This window comes from Tachyglossus aculeatus, chromosome X1 (genome assembly GCF_015852505.1).
Source record: "Tachyglossus aculeatus isolate mTacAcu1 chromosome X1, mTacAcu1.pri, whole genome shotgun sequence".
NCBI lineage: Eukaryota > Metazoa > Chordata > Mammalia > Monotremata > Tachyglossidae > Tachyglossus > Tachyglossus aculeatus.
The window spans coordinates 30,498,255-30,513,391 of NC_052101.1; the positions used below are offsets into that span (position 1 = coordinate 30,498,255).

The 15,137-nt window shown below is 43.9% G+C and overlaps 2 protein-coding genes across 2 annotated transcripts in view; one reads left to right on the forward strand and one right to left on the reverse strand.

The window, feature by feature from the left end:
• Positions 1-482, reverse strand: part of LOC119949838 (basic proline-rich protein-like) — a 12,277-nt gene extending 11,795 nt beyond the window's left edge. The window contains exon 1 of the mRNA XM_038771678.1: positions 461-482. Coding sequence (XP_038627606.1) covers positions 461-482 — 22 coding nt within the window. The remainder of the gene's footprint in view (positions 1-460) is intronic.
• Positions 1-14,515, forward strand: part of SLU7 (SLU7 homolog, splicing factor) — a 20,580-nt gene extending 6,065 nt beyond the window's left edge. Inside the window, exons 2-16 of the mRNA XM_038740336.1 lie at positions 2,121-2,316; positions 3,582-3,735; positions 4,578-4,658; positions 4,941-5,105; positions 6,961-7,029; positions 8,889-8,936; positions 9,257-9,388; positions 9,942-10,039; positions 10,202-10,269; positions 11,048-11,187; positions 11,319-11,480; positions 11,919-12,023; positions 12,212-12,286; positions 12,440-12,544; positions 13,747-14,515. Coding sequence (XP_038596264.1) covers positions 2,147-2,316; positions 3,582-3,735; positions 4,578-4,658; positions 4,941-5,105; positions 6,961-7,029; positions 8,889-8,936; positions 9,257-9,388; positions 9,942-10,039; positions 10,202-10,269; positions 11,048-11,187; positions 11,319-11,480; positions 11,919-12,023; positions 12,212-12,286; positions 12,440-12,544; positions 13,747-13,926 — 1,752 coding nt within the window. The 5' untranslated portion in view covers positions 2,121-2,146 and the 3' untranslated portion in view covers positions 13,927-14,515. The remainder of the gene's footprint in view (positions 1-2,120; positions 2,317-3,581; positions 3,736-4,577; positions 4,659-4,940; positions 5,106-6,960; positions 7,030-8,888; positions 8,937-9,256; positions 9,389-9,941; positions 10,040-10,201; positions 10,270-11,047; positions 11,188-11,318; positions 11,481-11,918; positions 12,024-12,211; positions 12,287-12,439; positions 12,545-13,746) is intronic.
• Positions 14,516-15,137: the final 622 nt, after the last annotated feature.

Genomic DNA, 15,137 nt, shown 5'->3' on the forward strand with positions numbered 1-15,137 from the left:
ATAATCCCGACTCCGCCACTTGTCAGCCGTGTGACTTTGGGTAAGTCACTTCACTTCCCTGGGCTCCAGTTACCTCATCTGGAAAGTGGGGATCGAGCCTGTGAGCCCCACATGGGACAACCTGATCACCTTGTATCCTCACACACCCACCCCAGAACTTAGAACAGTGCTTGGCACATAGTAAGTGCCTAATAAATGCCATTGTTATTATTATTATGAATAATAATAATAATCCCGACTCCGCCACTTGTCAGCTGTGTGAATTTGGGCAAGTCACTTCACTTCCCTGGGCTTCAGTTACCTCATCTGGAAAGTGGGGATCGAGACTGTGCCCCGCATGGGATAACCTGATCACCTTGTATCCCCCCCACAGCGCTTAGCACAGTGCTTGGCACGTAGTAAGCGCTTGACAAATGCCATTATGATTATGACGATGTGCCGAGATGTACACCATCATTACTTTGGACACGGACCCGCCCCATAGTCGGTGGTATGTACTGAGAGTTCATTGTGGTAAGAGCATGCTACTGAACACTTAGGACAGTAGAGTCAGACAGAGCTGGTAGATGTGTGTGTTCCCCAGTCGACTGTAAGCGCATCACAGGCAGGGAACATGTCCGCGTATTCTGTCGTAGCGTACTCGCCCCAAGCGCTTAGTAGGGTGCTCTGAACATAGTAAGCGATCAGTAAATGCCACTGATTAATCATCATCATCAATCGTATTTATTGAGCGCTTACTGTGTGCACAGCACTGTACTAAGCGCTTGGGAAGTACCAATTGGCAACATGTAGAGACAGTCCCTACCCAACAGTGGGCTCACAGTCTAGAAGGGGGAGACAGAGAACAAAACCAAACATACTAACAAAATAGAATAAATAGAATAGATACGTACAAGTTAAATAAATAAACGGAGTAATAAATACGTACAAAAGTGCTGTAGGCCTGGTGGGGCTGGGGGAGATGAATAAAGGGAGCAAGTCAGGGCGACGCAGAAGGGAGTGGGAGAAGAGGAAAGGGGGCTTAGTCAGGGAAGGCTTCTTGGAGGAGATAATAATAATAATGATGGTCTTTATTAAGCGCTTACTATGTGCAAAGCACTGTTCTAAGCGCTGGGGAAGTCACCAGGTGATCAGGTTGTCCCACGGGGGGCTCACAGTCTTAATCCCCATCTTACAGATGAGGTAACTGAGGCCCAGAGAAGCAAAGTGACTTGCCCAAAGTCACCCAGCTGACAAGTGGCGACGTTAATGAGCCTGAATCCTGCCCTCGTGGAGTTTCCAATCTCCCGGGGCTCGTATTCCAAGGGGAAGGGAGAGCAGGTGTTGAGTCCCCGTTTTACAGGTGAGGAAACCGAAGTACAGAGGGGTTTCGTGACTTGTCCGTAAAGTAGTGGGGACGGGGTACCACCCAGGTCTTGTAACTCCCAGTTAATCAGTGGTACTTAGAGGGTAGCCTGTAAGCTCACTGTGGCCAGGAAATGTATTGTATGTTGCAATCTCCCAAGCATTTAGTACGGTGCTTTGCCCACAGTAAGCTCTGAATAAATCTGATTGATTAATTGGGACACTGGCACAGTGTACCGTACTAAGCGCCAGGGTGGATACAAGTAAATCAGGTAGGACACAGTCCCTGTCCCACGTGGATCTCACAGTCTCAATCCTCATTTTACAGATGAGGTAACTGAGGCACAGAGAAGTGAAGCGACTTGCCCGGAGCCACACAGCGGGCAAGGGGCAGAGCCGGGAATAGAACCCATGACCTTCTGACGCTCTGTCCCCTGCTCCATGCTGCTTCTCCAGCTCCTGAGCACGGGGTGGGATATCAAGGAATGGGAGAAAGAGGAAGAAAAGGGCCGAGGACTAGAGTCTACAGCTGCCTAGGACTGAGGTCATACCTTCTGACAGGCCCTAGGATCATCCCTCGGTATCGGACTCACATCCAAGAAAAGTTGTAGTTAGGTAGAATTAGGGGTAGCACAGCCATCTTAAAAGCATATATAATGTTCTATAAGAGGTTTATTAATAGAAAGCTCTAAGGATGACCAATGGCATCGGTTTTTAAGTGGAGTATCACTACATTAAATAGGTTTTTATCCTCCTATCCCCCCATTCCCCCTCAGCCCCTTCGCCGGAGGGCTCAGAGACCATGTCGGCTGCCGTCGTGGAAGCGATCAGCTCGACCCCCGCCACGGGGTCGAATGATATCGGTTTGGAGGAGCCAAAGAAGATGACCAGAGAAGATTGGAGAAAGAAAAAGGAATTAGAAGAACAGAGGAAACTGGGGAATGCCCCCGCAGAAGTAGATGAAGAAGGAAAGTAAGTCTTCCCTTGCGTGCGGGGGAACCGTTTGCACAGTTCAGTGATTCATTTCCACCCTTTTGATGGCTTGCGTACGAACCAAGAGTTGCAGGCAGCCAGCAGTCCCTAAGGTTGGGGCAAACACCCTGAGCCGTGGCGGACCCCAAATCGGTCAGGGAGTGAAATGGGGTGGGGAAGGAAAGGTCGGGGGTCCAATAACCCAGACCCTCATATCCCTTCTTCACATTTTTCCACATGACCGCAAGTGTCCTGTGTTTTGAGAGGGGTGTTGCCTACACACCCAAAGAACACTACGAAGGTGTTAGTGCTCGTGAGTCCCACCACTACCCCATGCCACTGGGAGAGGAGGGAGATTTAAGGATTAGTTGCCCTGGGTCCCACACCCCATTTAGAGATAGCAGCCATAGTAGAGTCAATCAATCAATCGTATTTATTGAGCGCTTACTGTGTGCAGAGCACTGTACTAAGTGCTTATTATTAGAATTATTATTAGAATGTATTATGCGCTTACCTTGTGCATTGTGATAGCCAACAACAATAATAATATTTGTTTAGCCCTTACTGTGTGTCTAACACTGTAGTAAGCCCTGGGGTAGATACAAGATAATCGGATCCCACATTGGGCCCACAGTCTAAGTGAGAGAGAGAACAGGTATTAAATCCCTATTCTGCAGATAAGGGAACGAAGGCACAGAAGTTAAGTGACTTACCCAAGGTCACCTGCCAGGTTCCTGGCAGAAACCAAGTCTTCTGACCTCTGGGTCTTGCTCTTTCTACTAGACCACACTGCTGTGCTCTCTCTCTTGGTGTCACCAAAACTCCAGAAAGACAATACTATATTTTACTTGTACATATCTATTCTATTTATTTTATTTTGTTAGTATGTTTGGTTTTGTTCTCCGTCTCCCCCTTTTAGACTGTGAGCCCACTGTTGGGCAGGGACTGTCTCTATATGTTGCCAATTTGTACTTCCCAAGCACTTAGTACAGTGCTCTGCACACAGTAAGCGCTCAATAAATACGATTGATGATGATGATGGAGCCAGAAATTGTTCAGAAAGGATAGTGGTGGGATTTGCTTGACTTGACCTTTGAGTGCAGTCTGTTTAAACCTATATAATGAAGTGGTTGTTTCAAAATCTGTTTTAAGTAAATTTACATTAGGAAGTGTTACTTGTGAGAGGCCCGAAACTGATCATTTCTTTTTACATTGTTACCGAGGGTGCAAAAAACCCATCTTCTCTAATTTTTTTTTTCTTTTAGAGACATCAATCCTCACATTCCTCAGTACATCTCCTCTGTGCCGTGGTATATAGATCCATCCAAAAGGCCCACTTTAAAGCACCAGAGACCTCAACCAGAGAAGCAGAGAGAGTATAGTTCCTCTGGAGAGTGGTATAAGAGGGGTGTTAAAGAGGTATGTGAGCAACCATTACCCCTAATGGGGAAGTGACCAACTTTGGACACAGTGTTATGTCTTATTTTTCTTTGTATTGCTTGGAATTGAAAGGAAATATATTTGAGATTTAATTTCAGTTGAAGTAAAAAGCTTTTAAGATAGGTGTCACTGTGATTTTCATCATTTCATGATTCAAAGTGGCATTGCTTTATTTCCGTAGAACTCTGCCTGATTCCGCTATCGTATTCCATCTAAACGTACAGTGAAAAACTGTGTTAAGGCAGAACTGTGCCTTAACTTTGCTCAGGATTTCACTCACATTTCAGATTCTTAATTTAAGCTTTTAATCCCAGCCTCCAAAACCTGAATCATTATTTTGACTGGAAGGGCTTTTAAGTGTGCATTTTGAACATTTGCTATTGCTATGAAATAGACAAACAGAACGTAATGGTACAAAGTGTTTTGAAACATGCATTCTTTAATGCACAGTAGAATAGTTGCAAGTCGTAAAGATACTCTTAAAAGCATTGTCACTGGCTACTAGTCTTGAATCTCCGATTGTCCTTTTATTATGTTATCAAATTGCAACGTAGTTGGTCTTTATTCCATTTCTATGAATCAGACTTGAGATAAATGTAATTGAAGAAGACCCCAGGAAATTTTCCCCGTCCAAGAAAATGGTTATCGCTTTCTTTTAGCACTTGCTGGCCCTTTTTTAGTTTGTAAGAAACAAGTCTGTTCTGTGTCATAATAAATCCTGCAGTTCATATCTCTTCAAAACAAGCAAAACTAATGAACAAAAACTGTTTCTGGGTTATTTAGATTAATGAAGCAGTTTATTAATGTGGTTGGATTTTTAGAATATCGTTACTACCAAATACCGCAAAGGAGCTTGTGAAAACTGTGGGGCTCTGACACACAAAAAGAAGGACTGCTTTGAGGTAAGTGTTTTGGAAAACTTTTCTAGGATGCAGAAGTCTTTTTTCCTCTCTCTCTACTCTTTAGCACCTTGGGGTAAATATGTCAAAAGTTCCTTCTTCAATGTCCTAAAATATATATTTATCTTGTGTGTAAACATTCTTGGGGGGAGGGGGGAGAGACAATGGATATTGAGCATAATACAAAAGGCTTTGTTGATTGTTTCCCATATTTTCATTCTGATTCCGTAAAACATTTTTCAAAAAAGCTTTGTGAAATAGTTTGAGACATTTGATCATTTTCAGCGGCCCAGGAGAGTTGGAGCGAAATTTACAGGAACTAATATTGCCCCTGATGAACACGTGCAGCCTCAGTTGACATTTGATTATGATGGGAAGAGGGATCGTTGGAATGGCTACAACTCAGAGGAACATATGAAGATTGTAGAAGAATATTCCAAAGTTGATCTGGTGAGTAAACAACTAGTTTTTCTTTAATCCTACAGCCGTCAGTCAACGGTATTAAGTGCTTACTGTCTGCAGAGCACTGTACTAAGCTCTAGGGAGAGTACAACACAACAAAGTTGATAGATACATTCCCTGCTCACAAGGAGCTTACAGTCTATGGGGGAGGCAGACATTAATATAAATAAATTACAGGTAAGTGCTGTGGGGCTGAGAGTGAGGTGGAGAGGGAGTTCCACGACAGAGAGAGGACGTAAGCAAAGGGTAGGCATTTGAGATAGATGAGATTGAAGTACAGTGAGTAAATTGGCAATAGAGGAGCTAAGTATGTGGATTGGGTAGTAAAATCAGCAAGGGAAGGTAGGAGAGGCCAAGCGGATTTGAGTGCCTTAAAGCCAATGGAGAGGAGTTTATATTTGCAGAGGTGGATGGGCAACCACTGTAAGTTCCTAAGGAGTGGGGAAACATGGACTAAACAGTTTTTATAAAGAATGAAGCAGGCAGCATAGTGAAGTGTGGACTGGAGGAGGGAGAGGCTGGGAGATCAGCAAGGAGGCTGATGCAGAATAGGATCAGTGAGGTAGGTTAAATGGGGAGGAAAGGGGATTTTAGCAATGTTGGGAAGGAAGAACCTACAGGATTTGGTGATTGACTGAATATGCGGATTGATTGAGTCGAGAGGTTACAGGTTTGTGAGATAGGGAGGGTGGTGGCGTTATCTACTGTGTTGGGGATGACGGAGAGGCAGGGTTTGGTTGGAAAATGCGGGGTTCTGTTTTCGACAAGTTCAGCGTGAGCTGTCGGCAGGACAGACTCCAGTAAAGGAGAGGTAGCGTGGCCTACTGGATAGAGCATGGCCCTGGGACTCAGAAGGATGTGGGTTCTAATCCCAGCTCTACCACTTGTCTTCTGTGTGACCGTGGGCAAGTCATAAGTCACAACTTCTCTGTGCCTCAGTTACCCTATCTGTAAAATGGGGATTAAGATTGTGAGTCCCGTGTGGGGCAGGGACTGTGTCCAACCTAATTAGCTTGAATCTACCCCAGCGCTTCGTACAGTGCCCGGCACATAGTTAAGCCCTTAACAAATATCAAGAGGGAGATCAAAGAGAGAGACCAGAGCTGGAAACGAAGATACGGGAATCATCAACATAGAGATGATAGTTGAAGCCATGGGAGCAAGCGTGGTTGGAGAGTAGAAGGGGACCCAAAACTTAGTCCTAAGGGACTTTCACAGTTAGAGGACGGGGGCCAGAGGAGGAGCCTGTGAAAGAGACTGAGAAGGAGTGACCAGAGAGAGAGAACCAAAAAAGGATAGTGTTAGTGCCAAGGTTGGATAATGTTTCTAGAAGAGACTTCAGTGTCTGTTTCTTCGTAAAGTGCTCTGCAAATGCTCAAAGTAAATGCTCAATAAATATGATTAATTGATAGGAGAAGGGGGTGGTCCACAACGTCAGGCAACTGAGAGGTCGAGGAGGATTAGGATGGAGTAGGCGTTATTGGATTTGTGAAGAAAGTCATTGGTGACTTTAGAGAGGGCAGCTTGAGGGGAGTGAAGGAAGCAGATGCCAGATTGGAGGGGTCAAACAGAGAATTGAAGGAGAGGAAGTGGAGGTAGCGGGTGTAGACTAGACTAGAAATCAATCAGTGGTATTTATTGAGCACTTAACTGTGCAGAGCACTATACTAAGCGCTTGGGAGAGTACGGTATAAGAGCAGAAACTGTTTCCTACCTAAAATTGTGAAGCATCTTAATTTTAAAAGCGAGAGCTCTATTTATTAGTGATATATATGTCTAAGGGTTAAAGTGAGCCACCTGTTCTTTATCAAGGCAGATTTAATATTTCCCTGTTTTTTTATAGGCTAAACGTACTCTAAAGGCCCAGAAGCTGCAGGAGGAATTGGCATCAGGGAAATTAATGGAACAGGCGGTAAGTAACCAAATGTACCTGCTTCCCTCTACGTATCGGCAGAAATGAGAATTTTAATATATTGCCAACTTTCCTTCTTAAAGCCCCTACCGTTTAAATTTCTTCAAGTTGCTGAAATTGTAGTCGTGTATAAAGTGTTCCTGTCTCGTATAGAGCTGGGCCTGAAACTTTGCCTTGCTTTGCAGGAAGAGTCCAGGTATCGGAGAGTGTGAGCCCTTACTCTTCACACCATATTTTTACATGGGCAGCTATTAGATCCAATCTAAGTGTACTTGACAGCATCTGTAGGTTTTTTGGGATATTCTTATTGCCACCCCAGAGTAAAATCACATATTCATCAGTTAATCAGTCAGTGATATTTATTGAGCCTGTACTGGCAGCCGGGAAGAGCGCTGCAGAGCGGGAGACATGTTCCCAGCCCTCAAGGAACTCATAAACTAATGGATTGAATATTTAAAATGCCCGAGAGTTTCCCGCAAACACAGACCTCTTGTTGATTTAAGGCGACTTAAGAATCATAGTCCACCCAGTCGTTTTCCCACACCTCATCGCTGGCCCCTTCACCATCGTGCCTGGCTAATGTAAAAAAATGTGGCTGCCCTGCCTTAAACCTTCTTTCACCCTCCACTTTTACTAGTACTCAGTACTAGTACTTTGGTGGATTTTTCTCAGCAGTCTAAAGCCGGGGAGAATGGCTCCGGTTGAGCTGTGGGCAATTGGAAGGGTTCAGAAAGTGGCGTGGATTTCTCCAGCAGTTGAACCTGGGCTCCCTGAATCCAGGCTAATACATATTGCCAAGAATATAGAGGAAGAAGGAGATGATGGGTAGATGAACTGTAGAAGAACTTACTATGACTTTGGAGCCAGTGGCACCCAAGAGCAGGAAAAACATTTTTTGCTCCATGATAGAATTGTTAAGCGCTTAGTGCAGTGCTCTGCACACAGTAAGCACTCAATAAATACGATTGAATGAATGTATCACTTAATCACTGAGCCTATTGCTCTTGTTCAATCAATCAATTGTATTTATTGAGTGCTTACTGTGTGCAAAGCACTGTACTAAGCGCTTGGAAAGTACAAGTTGGCAACATATAGAGACGGTCCCCACCCAACAGTGGGCTCACAGCCTAGAAGGGGGAGACAGAGAACAAAACATATTAACAAAATAAAATAAATAAAATATATATGTGGAGCTCTTCTGGTTTAGATTGAGAGAGGAAAATTCCCTGAAAGCAATTAAACAACTTTTGGAGTTCAATTAATCATATTTATTGAACACATACTGTGTGGAGGGCACTGTACTAAGCGCTTGGGAGAGTACAGCACAACAATGTCGCAGACACATTCCCTGCCCACTGGCAGTTATACATCTAGGTTTCTTAAACATTTACAAAAAATTATTCTTAAAAATGTTTATACTTACACGCCATAGTTACTGCTGGAGTTTTTTCCTTGCTTCCTTTTAAATAGCTCACGGAATTTTCCGCCCTACCAATTATCCAACTAATTCTTGTTGTCCAACAATTCCAGTCATCAAAATTTTACTTGAAAATGTGTAGCCTTCCTTTTTGTCTACTAGGTGGTGCAACACATCTGCAAGATACTGTCTGTAATTGATTTAAGTTTTTTAACAAGAAATGAAGACTGTCCATGTTTTTAGATTTTCTCTCTGTTATTAAAGGTATTTTTAAAACAGTGTGATAAATGATACATTTCAGAATTTTACCGACTCAAAGGTAAGTGCATGAGAATGTATGTCTGTGTTTAGATTAAGCTCTTGTATTATAGAAATTTTTGATTTAATCCTTGGAATTTGGATGGCATGGCAATCTGCTTCTGTTTCTTTTCCCTTCATGCAGAATTCTCCAAAGCACCAATGGGGAGAAGAGGAACCAAATTCCCAAACGGTAGGGATGTTTTCTTAAAAAATAATATAATGAAACCAGTAAGGAGAATATTTGAAATGCATTGAATGCTTTGTTTTTTGTGGTTTAGTAGTGGGATATGAGATATTGTCTGTAACTGTTATCATCTGTAGTTGAGAGGACATTAATCAGTGGTATTTTTTTTCCTGAAAAAATTGCCCTTCCCTCCCATAGACTTCAGATTTCTTGATAAAACTAACAGAAATCCTAGATTATAGTTCTTAAATCAAAAGTACAAGTCAGATGGGTTGATCGATCTTAAAATGGAGTTCTAATCGTTTCTTACTTCCACTTTATTTCAGGAAAGAGATCGTAACAGTGAAGACGAAGATGAAGACAAATATGCAGATGATATTGACATGCCTGGGCAAAATTTTGATTCCAAAAGAAGAATTACTGTCAGGAATCTCAGAATTCGAGAAGATATTGCTAAAGTAAGCCAGGGCAGAAAAAAGGAGCTGTCCTCTGTTAGGAAACCAAATCTCGTTTAGCATACCAAGTTCAGTTCTTGTATTTTATAAAAGTCAAAGCCGCTCTGTGCACCCTCAGTACCCAGGGTGTCCTCCAGCTCCTGTCCCCTGAAAGTCCTATTTCCCACAGTTTTCTTTACTTTGCCTTTATTGCCATCCTCCTTTAAATAATAATAATAATAATAGCATTTGTTAAGTGCTTACTATGTGCAGAGCACTGTTCTAAGCGCTGGGGAGGTTACAAGGTGATCAGGTTGTCCCAAGGGGAGCTCACAGTCTTCATCCCCATTTTACAGATGAGGGAACTGAGGCCCAGTGAAGTGAATTGCCCAAAGTCACACAGCTGACAGTTGGCGGAGCCGGGATTTGAACCCATGACCCCTGACTCCAAAGCCTGTGCTCTTTCCACTGAGCCATGCTGCTTTTAGCATCAAGCCCTCTGACCATTCCTGCGATGTGCTCTTGCTAGCAATGTTAATGTTGTCAATGGGTGCATTTTCCTTTTTTGTCTTTTTAGTACTTGAGGAACTTAGATCCAAATTCTGCCTACTACGATCCGAAGACAAGAGCCATGAGGGAAAACCCGTATGCCAATGCAGGAAAAAATCCAGATGAGTACGTTTAAACCTGAGGTCTTCTAGGGATTTTAAGGTGGGAGAGCATTTAGCCATGAGGATGAACTGACAGATCCTTAATTAAAACGATTGTTGTGTCAGGGAAGTAGTAAGCAACTTTTAAGAAATTAGTCTTAATGAAATATGTTTTCTCCTTTTGTAGAGTGAGTTATGCTGGAGACAATTTTGTTCGATACACCGGAGATACAATTTCCATGGCACAGACACAGTGTAAGTCTCGTCTCAGTTAAGTTTGGCTCATGAGAAATTGTGTTTTTCAAGGCTTGACTTTGAGAAAAACAGTATGAGCCATGTTTTCTTTCATGATTACGGGAATAGTGAAGCTGCCATTGAAGGTAGAACAAACAAATTAGGATCCTTCAGCTTACAAAGGCCAAGATGGTGAGGGACTACCACTGAAGTTTGTAGTGGCATTAATAGTATGAACAGGACAAAGGTAAAATTACTGTTCATTTCCCACAATACTAAACTGTGGGGGGGTCATTTCTTGAAAGTGGTTATTGGGTTGTAAAAGTAGTTGCGGAGGCATAACGTCTGTATATTATTAAAAAAAGCTTTAGATATAGTCCATAATGACTTATTTGAGGGTATATTGCTGTCAAGGAGTGGTTCCTTTTGAGCAAAAGTTTCATGAAGAATGAGACAAGGAGACAAAGGCAAAAACAGCTCTAAACAATGTAGCACCAAGTGTAAACAAGCGAACCTTTTTGTGCACACAGTTTGGTTGGAACTGTGGGTCCCACATTGGCCTCTTCTTCCACTCGTGCCCTAGAAGGTGAATTTAATCATCAGTGGTGCCTTCTTCATGTGCGATGAACAACTATGTAATTAGAGGGAAAATGTAGGCTGGACAGAAAGCACATTTTCAGTCCTAAAGATTGGATGTCAGAGGATAGTTTTCATCTTTCAGTGCCACTGTGAGAGGCAGAATGCCTAGCTGCCATTGTCTGACAGTGTAACACTGCCTATATTCTTGTTCTGTTCCTAGTGTTTGCCTGGGAGGCATACGACAAGGGATCCGAAGTCCATCTCCAGGCGGATCCTACAAAACTGGAGCTGCTGTACAAATCGTTCAAAGTCAAGAAGGAAGATTTCAAAGAACAGCAGAAAGAAAGCATCCTAGAGAAGGTAACTTTGACCTAAAAAGATGTTGTTGCCACCTGGCGAAGAGCTCTGATTTAAACTGATTTAATTGTGACTTGACTGAAAGCTGTGTGTCTCACTCACTTCACTAAGCAAGGCAACTTTCTTTTTTGTAGTATGGAGGGCAAGAGCATCTGGATGCCCCTCCTACCGAATTGCTGCTGGCGCAAACTGAAGACTATGTGGAGTATTCTAGGCATGGAACAGTAATCAAAGGGCAAGAGCGAGCTATTGCCTGCTCTAAATATGAAGAGGATGTGAAGATCAATAATCATACAGTAAGGCACTAGAAGGTACCAACGGAGAATAGCTGCCCTGAACTTCTGGGTGACTTTAGCATTTACATTGTACTCTGTTAATAGGCCTTAAAAATCTTTAGCTGCCTTCATCAGCCAGGCCTCCTCAGTAGTTATATGAAAATTTTAATTGTCCCTTTTAGTAGACCACTCATAAGCGAGTTGAAAATGTAATCTGTAAATACCTCTCAGGTTGGAGGTATAAAAGTTAGTCATTGGGTGGTATGAGTTCATCGGAAGCACTGAATTTTTGCCACCACCCGTGTCCCCAATTTACACTCTTTGTCTTCACTTTTACCTGACTTCATTTTTGACATTGTCCCATCTGAGGCATGTCCCACCACTGATGATTGCTTTCTCGCCTACTTTGTGCTACCTTGATGCGGTCCGTAAGCAGCTGCTCCACTGTTTGCTTTGCAGTGTATCTGGGGTTCGTATTGGAAGGAAGGCAGATGGGGCTACAAGTGCTGTCACTCCTTCGTCAAGTACTCCTACTGCACTGGCGAGGCTGGGAAAGAAATTGCTGTAAGTGCCACTTAGGTATTGGTCAATGTTTGTAGGTATTGCTTTGTTTGTTAAAGAATACTCTTGCCTTGAGTGGACCTTGAAAGAAACGTCTCTGTTCTTGGATTTCAATAAGGCTTTTGCCTCTCCTGTAATGTATAGCCACTCTGATATTTGCAGGTCGCTCATTTTTCCCTTTTGATTACTAGAATGCAGATACCTGTATTCCGGATGAAGAGGCAACAGAGGAAGAACAAACAAATAAACCTAAAACACTAGTGGAGGTAGGGGGTTTTTGTATTTTGCTCACGCGGTAGACTAATCTCCAGGATTTCTATTCATGACTTGCCCATTTTCTGAGACTCTTCTCGGGGATTTAGCACCTGTCACTGGTCAGTATCATTTATCCCGTGCCGTATTCATTCTCCCCCTCTCAGATGCACCAAGAGAAACAGAAAGAGAAGAAGAAGAAGAAAAAGCACAAGAAGAGTAGTTCAGACAGTGATGGAGAAGAAAAGAAAAAGCACGAGAAACTGAAAAAGGTACGGCACGAACTTGTCCTGACTTCCAGGATCTTTTCAGAGCTTTCTTCTGCCGCTGTTAAGGAGAGGCTTCCTAGAGCCCTGGCATCTAGGATGCTCCCTCTGCCCCCCTTTCATTTGGAGTGTTAGATGTATCTGGTGAAGCATTGGGGCAGAAAAGAAGGTGGAGGAAGGAAGAGGAGAGAGGGAGAGACAGAGGCCCTCACCGGTACTTGTCTTCCTTCACTGCCGCTCCGGGATCCCATCGGGTACAAAGGCCGAGGCACACGCCTGCCGAAAAGCAGCCTTTTCTCCCACCTTTGGCAGGGAACCAGCAGAAGCAGCAAGGCCTGTCAGCCGTGGCTGCTCTGGAAGTGTCCTGCCACTGAAGCTTGGATTTCTCAATCAGGAGCACCAGCCCTCCAGAGCTGCCTTGGGTGGGAGGCAAGGTGGGCACATGGGCCCAGTCTGGGGGCCGGAGGAACTGCTCGCCCCCAGCTCTGGTGAAGACCAAAAAGCAGGGGCAGGGACGGCATCCTCTTCCACCGCCGCTTAACTCATTCAGTCCACGCGGGAGCCACATCCCCTCCCTGGCTTGCCAGCCACCCACAGCAATTCCAGCTCAGCTGGCCTGCTTTGGCATCGCTGCTGCCGGCAGCTATGCACAGCTCACCCCAGGGGGTGCTTAGTACAGTACTCTCTACACAGGTGCTGATGGTTTGATTGGGACGGCTCACTCTCAAAGGTCCCCGGGTTTTCCCTTTCCACAAGAGGCAGGCAGGGCTGTGGGCAAGATTTCTGCTATCAGTAGAGAGAGAGAGAAAGAACTCTTACTGAGCTGGCCCTGGGGAAGGGGGATGAGAAGGTTAAAAGGATCAAGATCCCAAGTTAGTCGCGCCAAAATCTAGAGCTCAAGCCAAATCAGCCGAACCGAGGGGAATTAGAAAAAGAATTTGTGTGTCGAGGAGGGTATTGGGCAAGGGACCAAGAAGAGGGAACCCCTGAGTGGTTTTGGAAAGTCGAGAATAGGGTTCTCAGGCATAAACTGGACAGAGCAGAAAGGGAGTGAAAAGTGTTCGGCTGGTAGGTCTGAAAATTAATCCTGTACTTATTTGAACTTAAATCTTCTGATGTACCAACTTTGGTTTGCGGTATGACGTACCCAATGTTGTGCCCATCCTTTGAGGTAATATTAGAGGTCCGATGTATTTCTTTCCCTGCAGGCATTAAATGCGGAAGAGGCCCGGCTTCTCCAGGTTAAGGAGATCATGCAGTTAGATGAGAGGAAGCGGCCTTATAACAGCATGTATGAAGCCCGGGAGCCCACGGAAGAGGAAATGGAAGCCTACAGAATGAAACGCCAGCGTCCAGATGATCCGATGGCCTCCTTCCTGGGACAGTAAAGGCCGAATTTGGAATGAGATCTAGGAACTACATTTGAAAAGCTTTTTTTTTCCACCTGCACTTCCCTTTGTATTGGTGTTTGTTAAACACACTTTCAAAAGTACCAGCGCTTTTAGATCTGGTAAATATATAAAATGGGAAATATGGCTGTTTTGATAAACTTGTTACAGCTTTCACTTGTTTTGTGGGTCCAGGGTTCCCCAGCAAACATTTTGTAGCTTGTCAGTATCTGTCAATATCTGATTGTTGTTTTTTTTTTGAAGTCTCCTAAAGAAAGTTCTTTGATTTCTTTTTTCCCAGATGGACATTGTTTGGGTGATGCAAGCATTTATCTACCCCCTATTGCCTTGGTTCTTTTTTAGCTGAAGCTATTTTAGGCAAAGCATCTCTAGAGGGTAACCAAAGTACTGGAAATGTTGGGGGGGGGTTTTGTTTTATCAAGCTCCGAGAAAAGCAGTGAGAAGTCTAAGGATTTGTTTGGAATGACTTGTTTTTCACTAGTTCTGGGAATAGAAATGGTGTGACAGGCCTGGGAGTCAGAGAAGCGGCATGTTTCAGTGGAAAGAGCCCGGGCTTGGGATTCAGAGGTCGTGGGTTCTAATCCCGGTTCTGCCACTTGTCAGCTGTGTGACTTTGGGCAAGTCACTTAACTTCTCTGGGCCTGTTACCTCATCTGCAAAATGGGATAAAGACTGTGAGCCCCATGTGGGACAACCTGATTACCTTGTACCCCCCCCCCCCCCCAGTGCTTAGAACAGTGCTTTGACACATAGTAAGCGCTTAACAAATGCCATCATCATTATTATTATTATTATTATTATTATTAGAAGGACATGGGTTCTAATCCCAGCTCTGCCGCTTATCTGCTGTGTGACCTTGAGCAAGCCTCTTAAGTTCTCTGGGCCTCAGTTACCTCATCAGAAAAATGAGCATTAGGACTGTGAACCCCATGTGAGACATGGACTGTGTCCAACCTGATTAGCTTGTAGCTATTCCAGCGTTCAGTAGAGTGTCTGGCACATAGTAAGCGCTTAACAAATGCCATAAAAAGATAGCATAGGTTTCCCTGTAGTTTAGAAACAAACAGAAACTTGTCAATGCCCTTCACTGACTATTTCAGGACAGAACCCTAGTGAGATGCCTGGGGAGTCTCTGTAGATGACCCACATCTCTGGACCAAAATTTCCCTCTTGGCAGTCAAAGCCAGAAT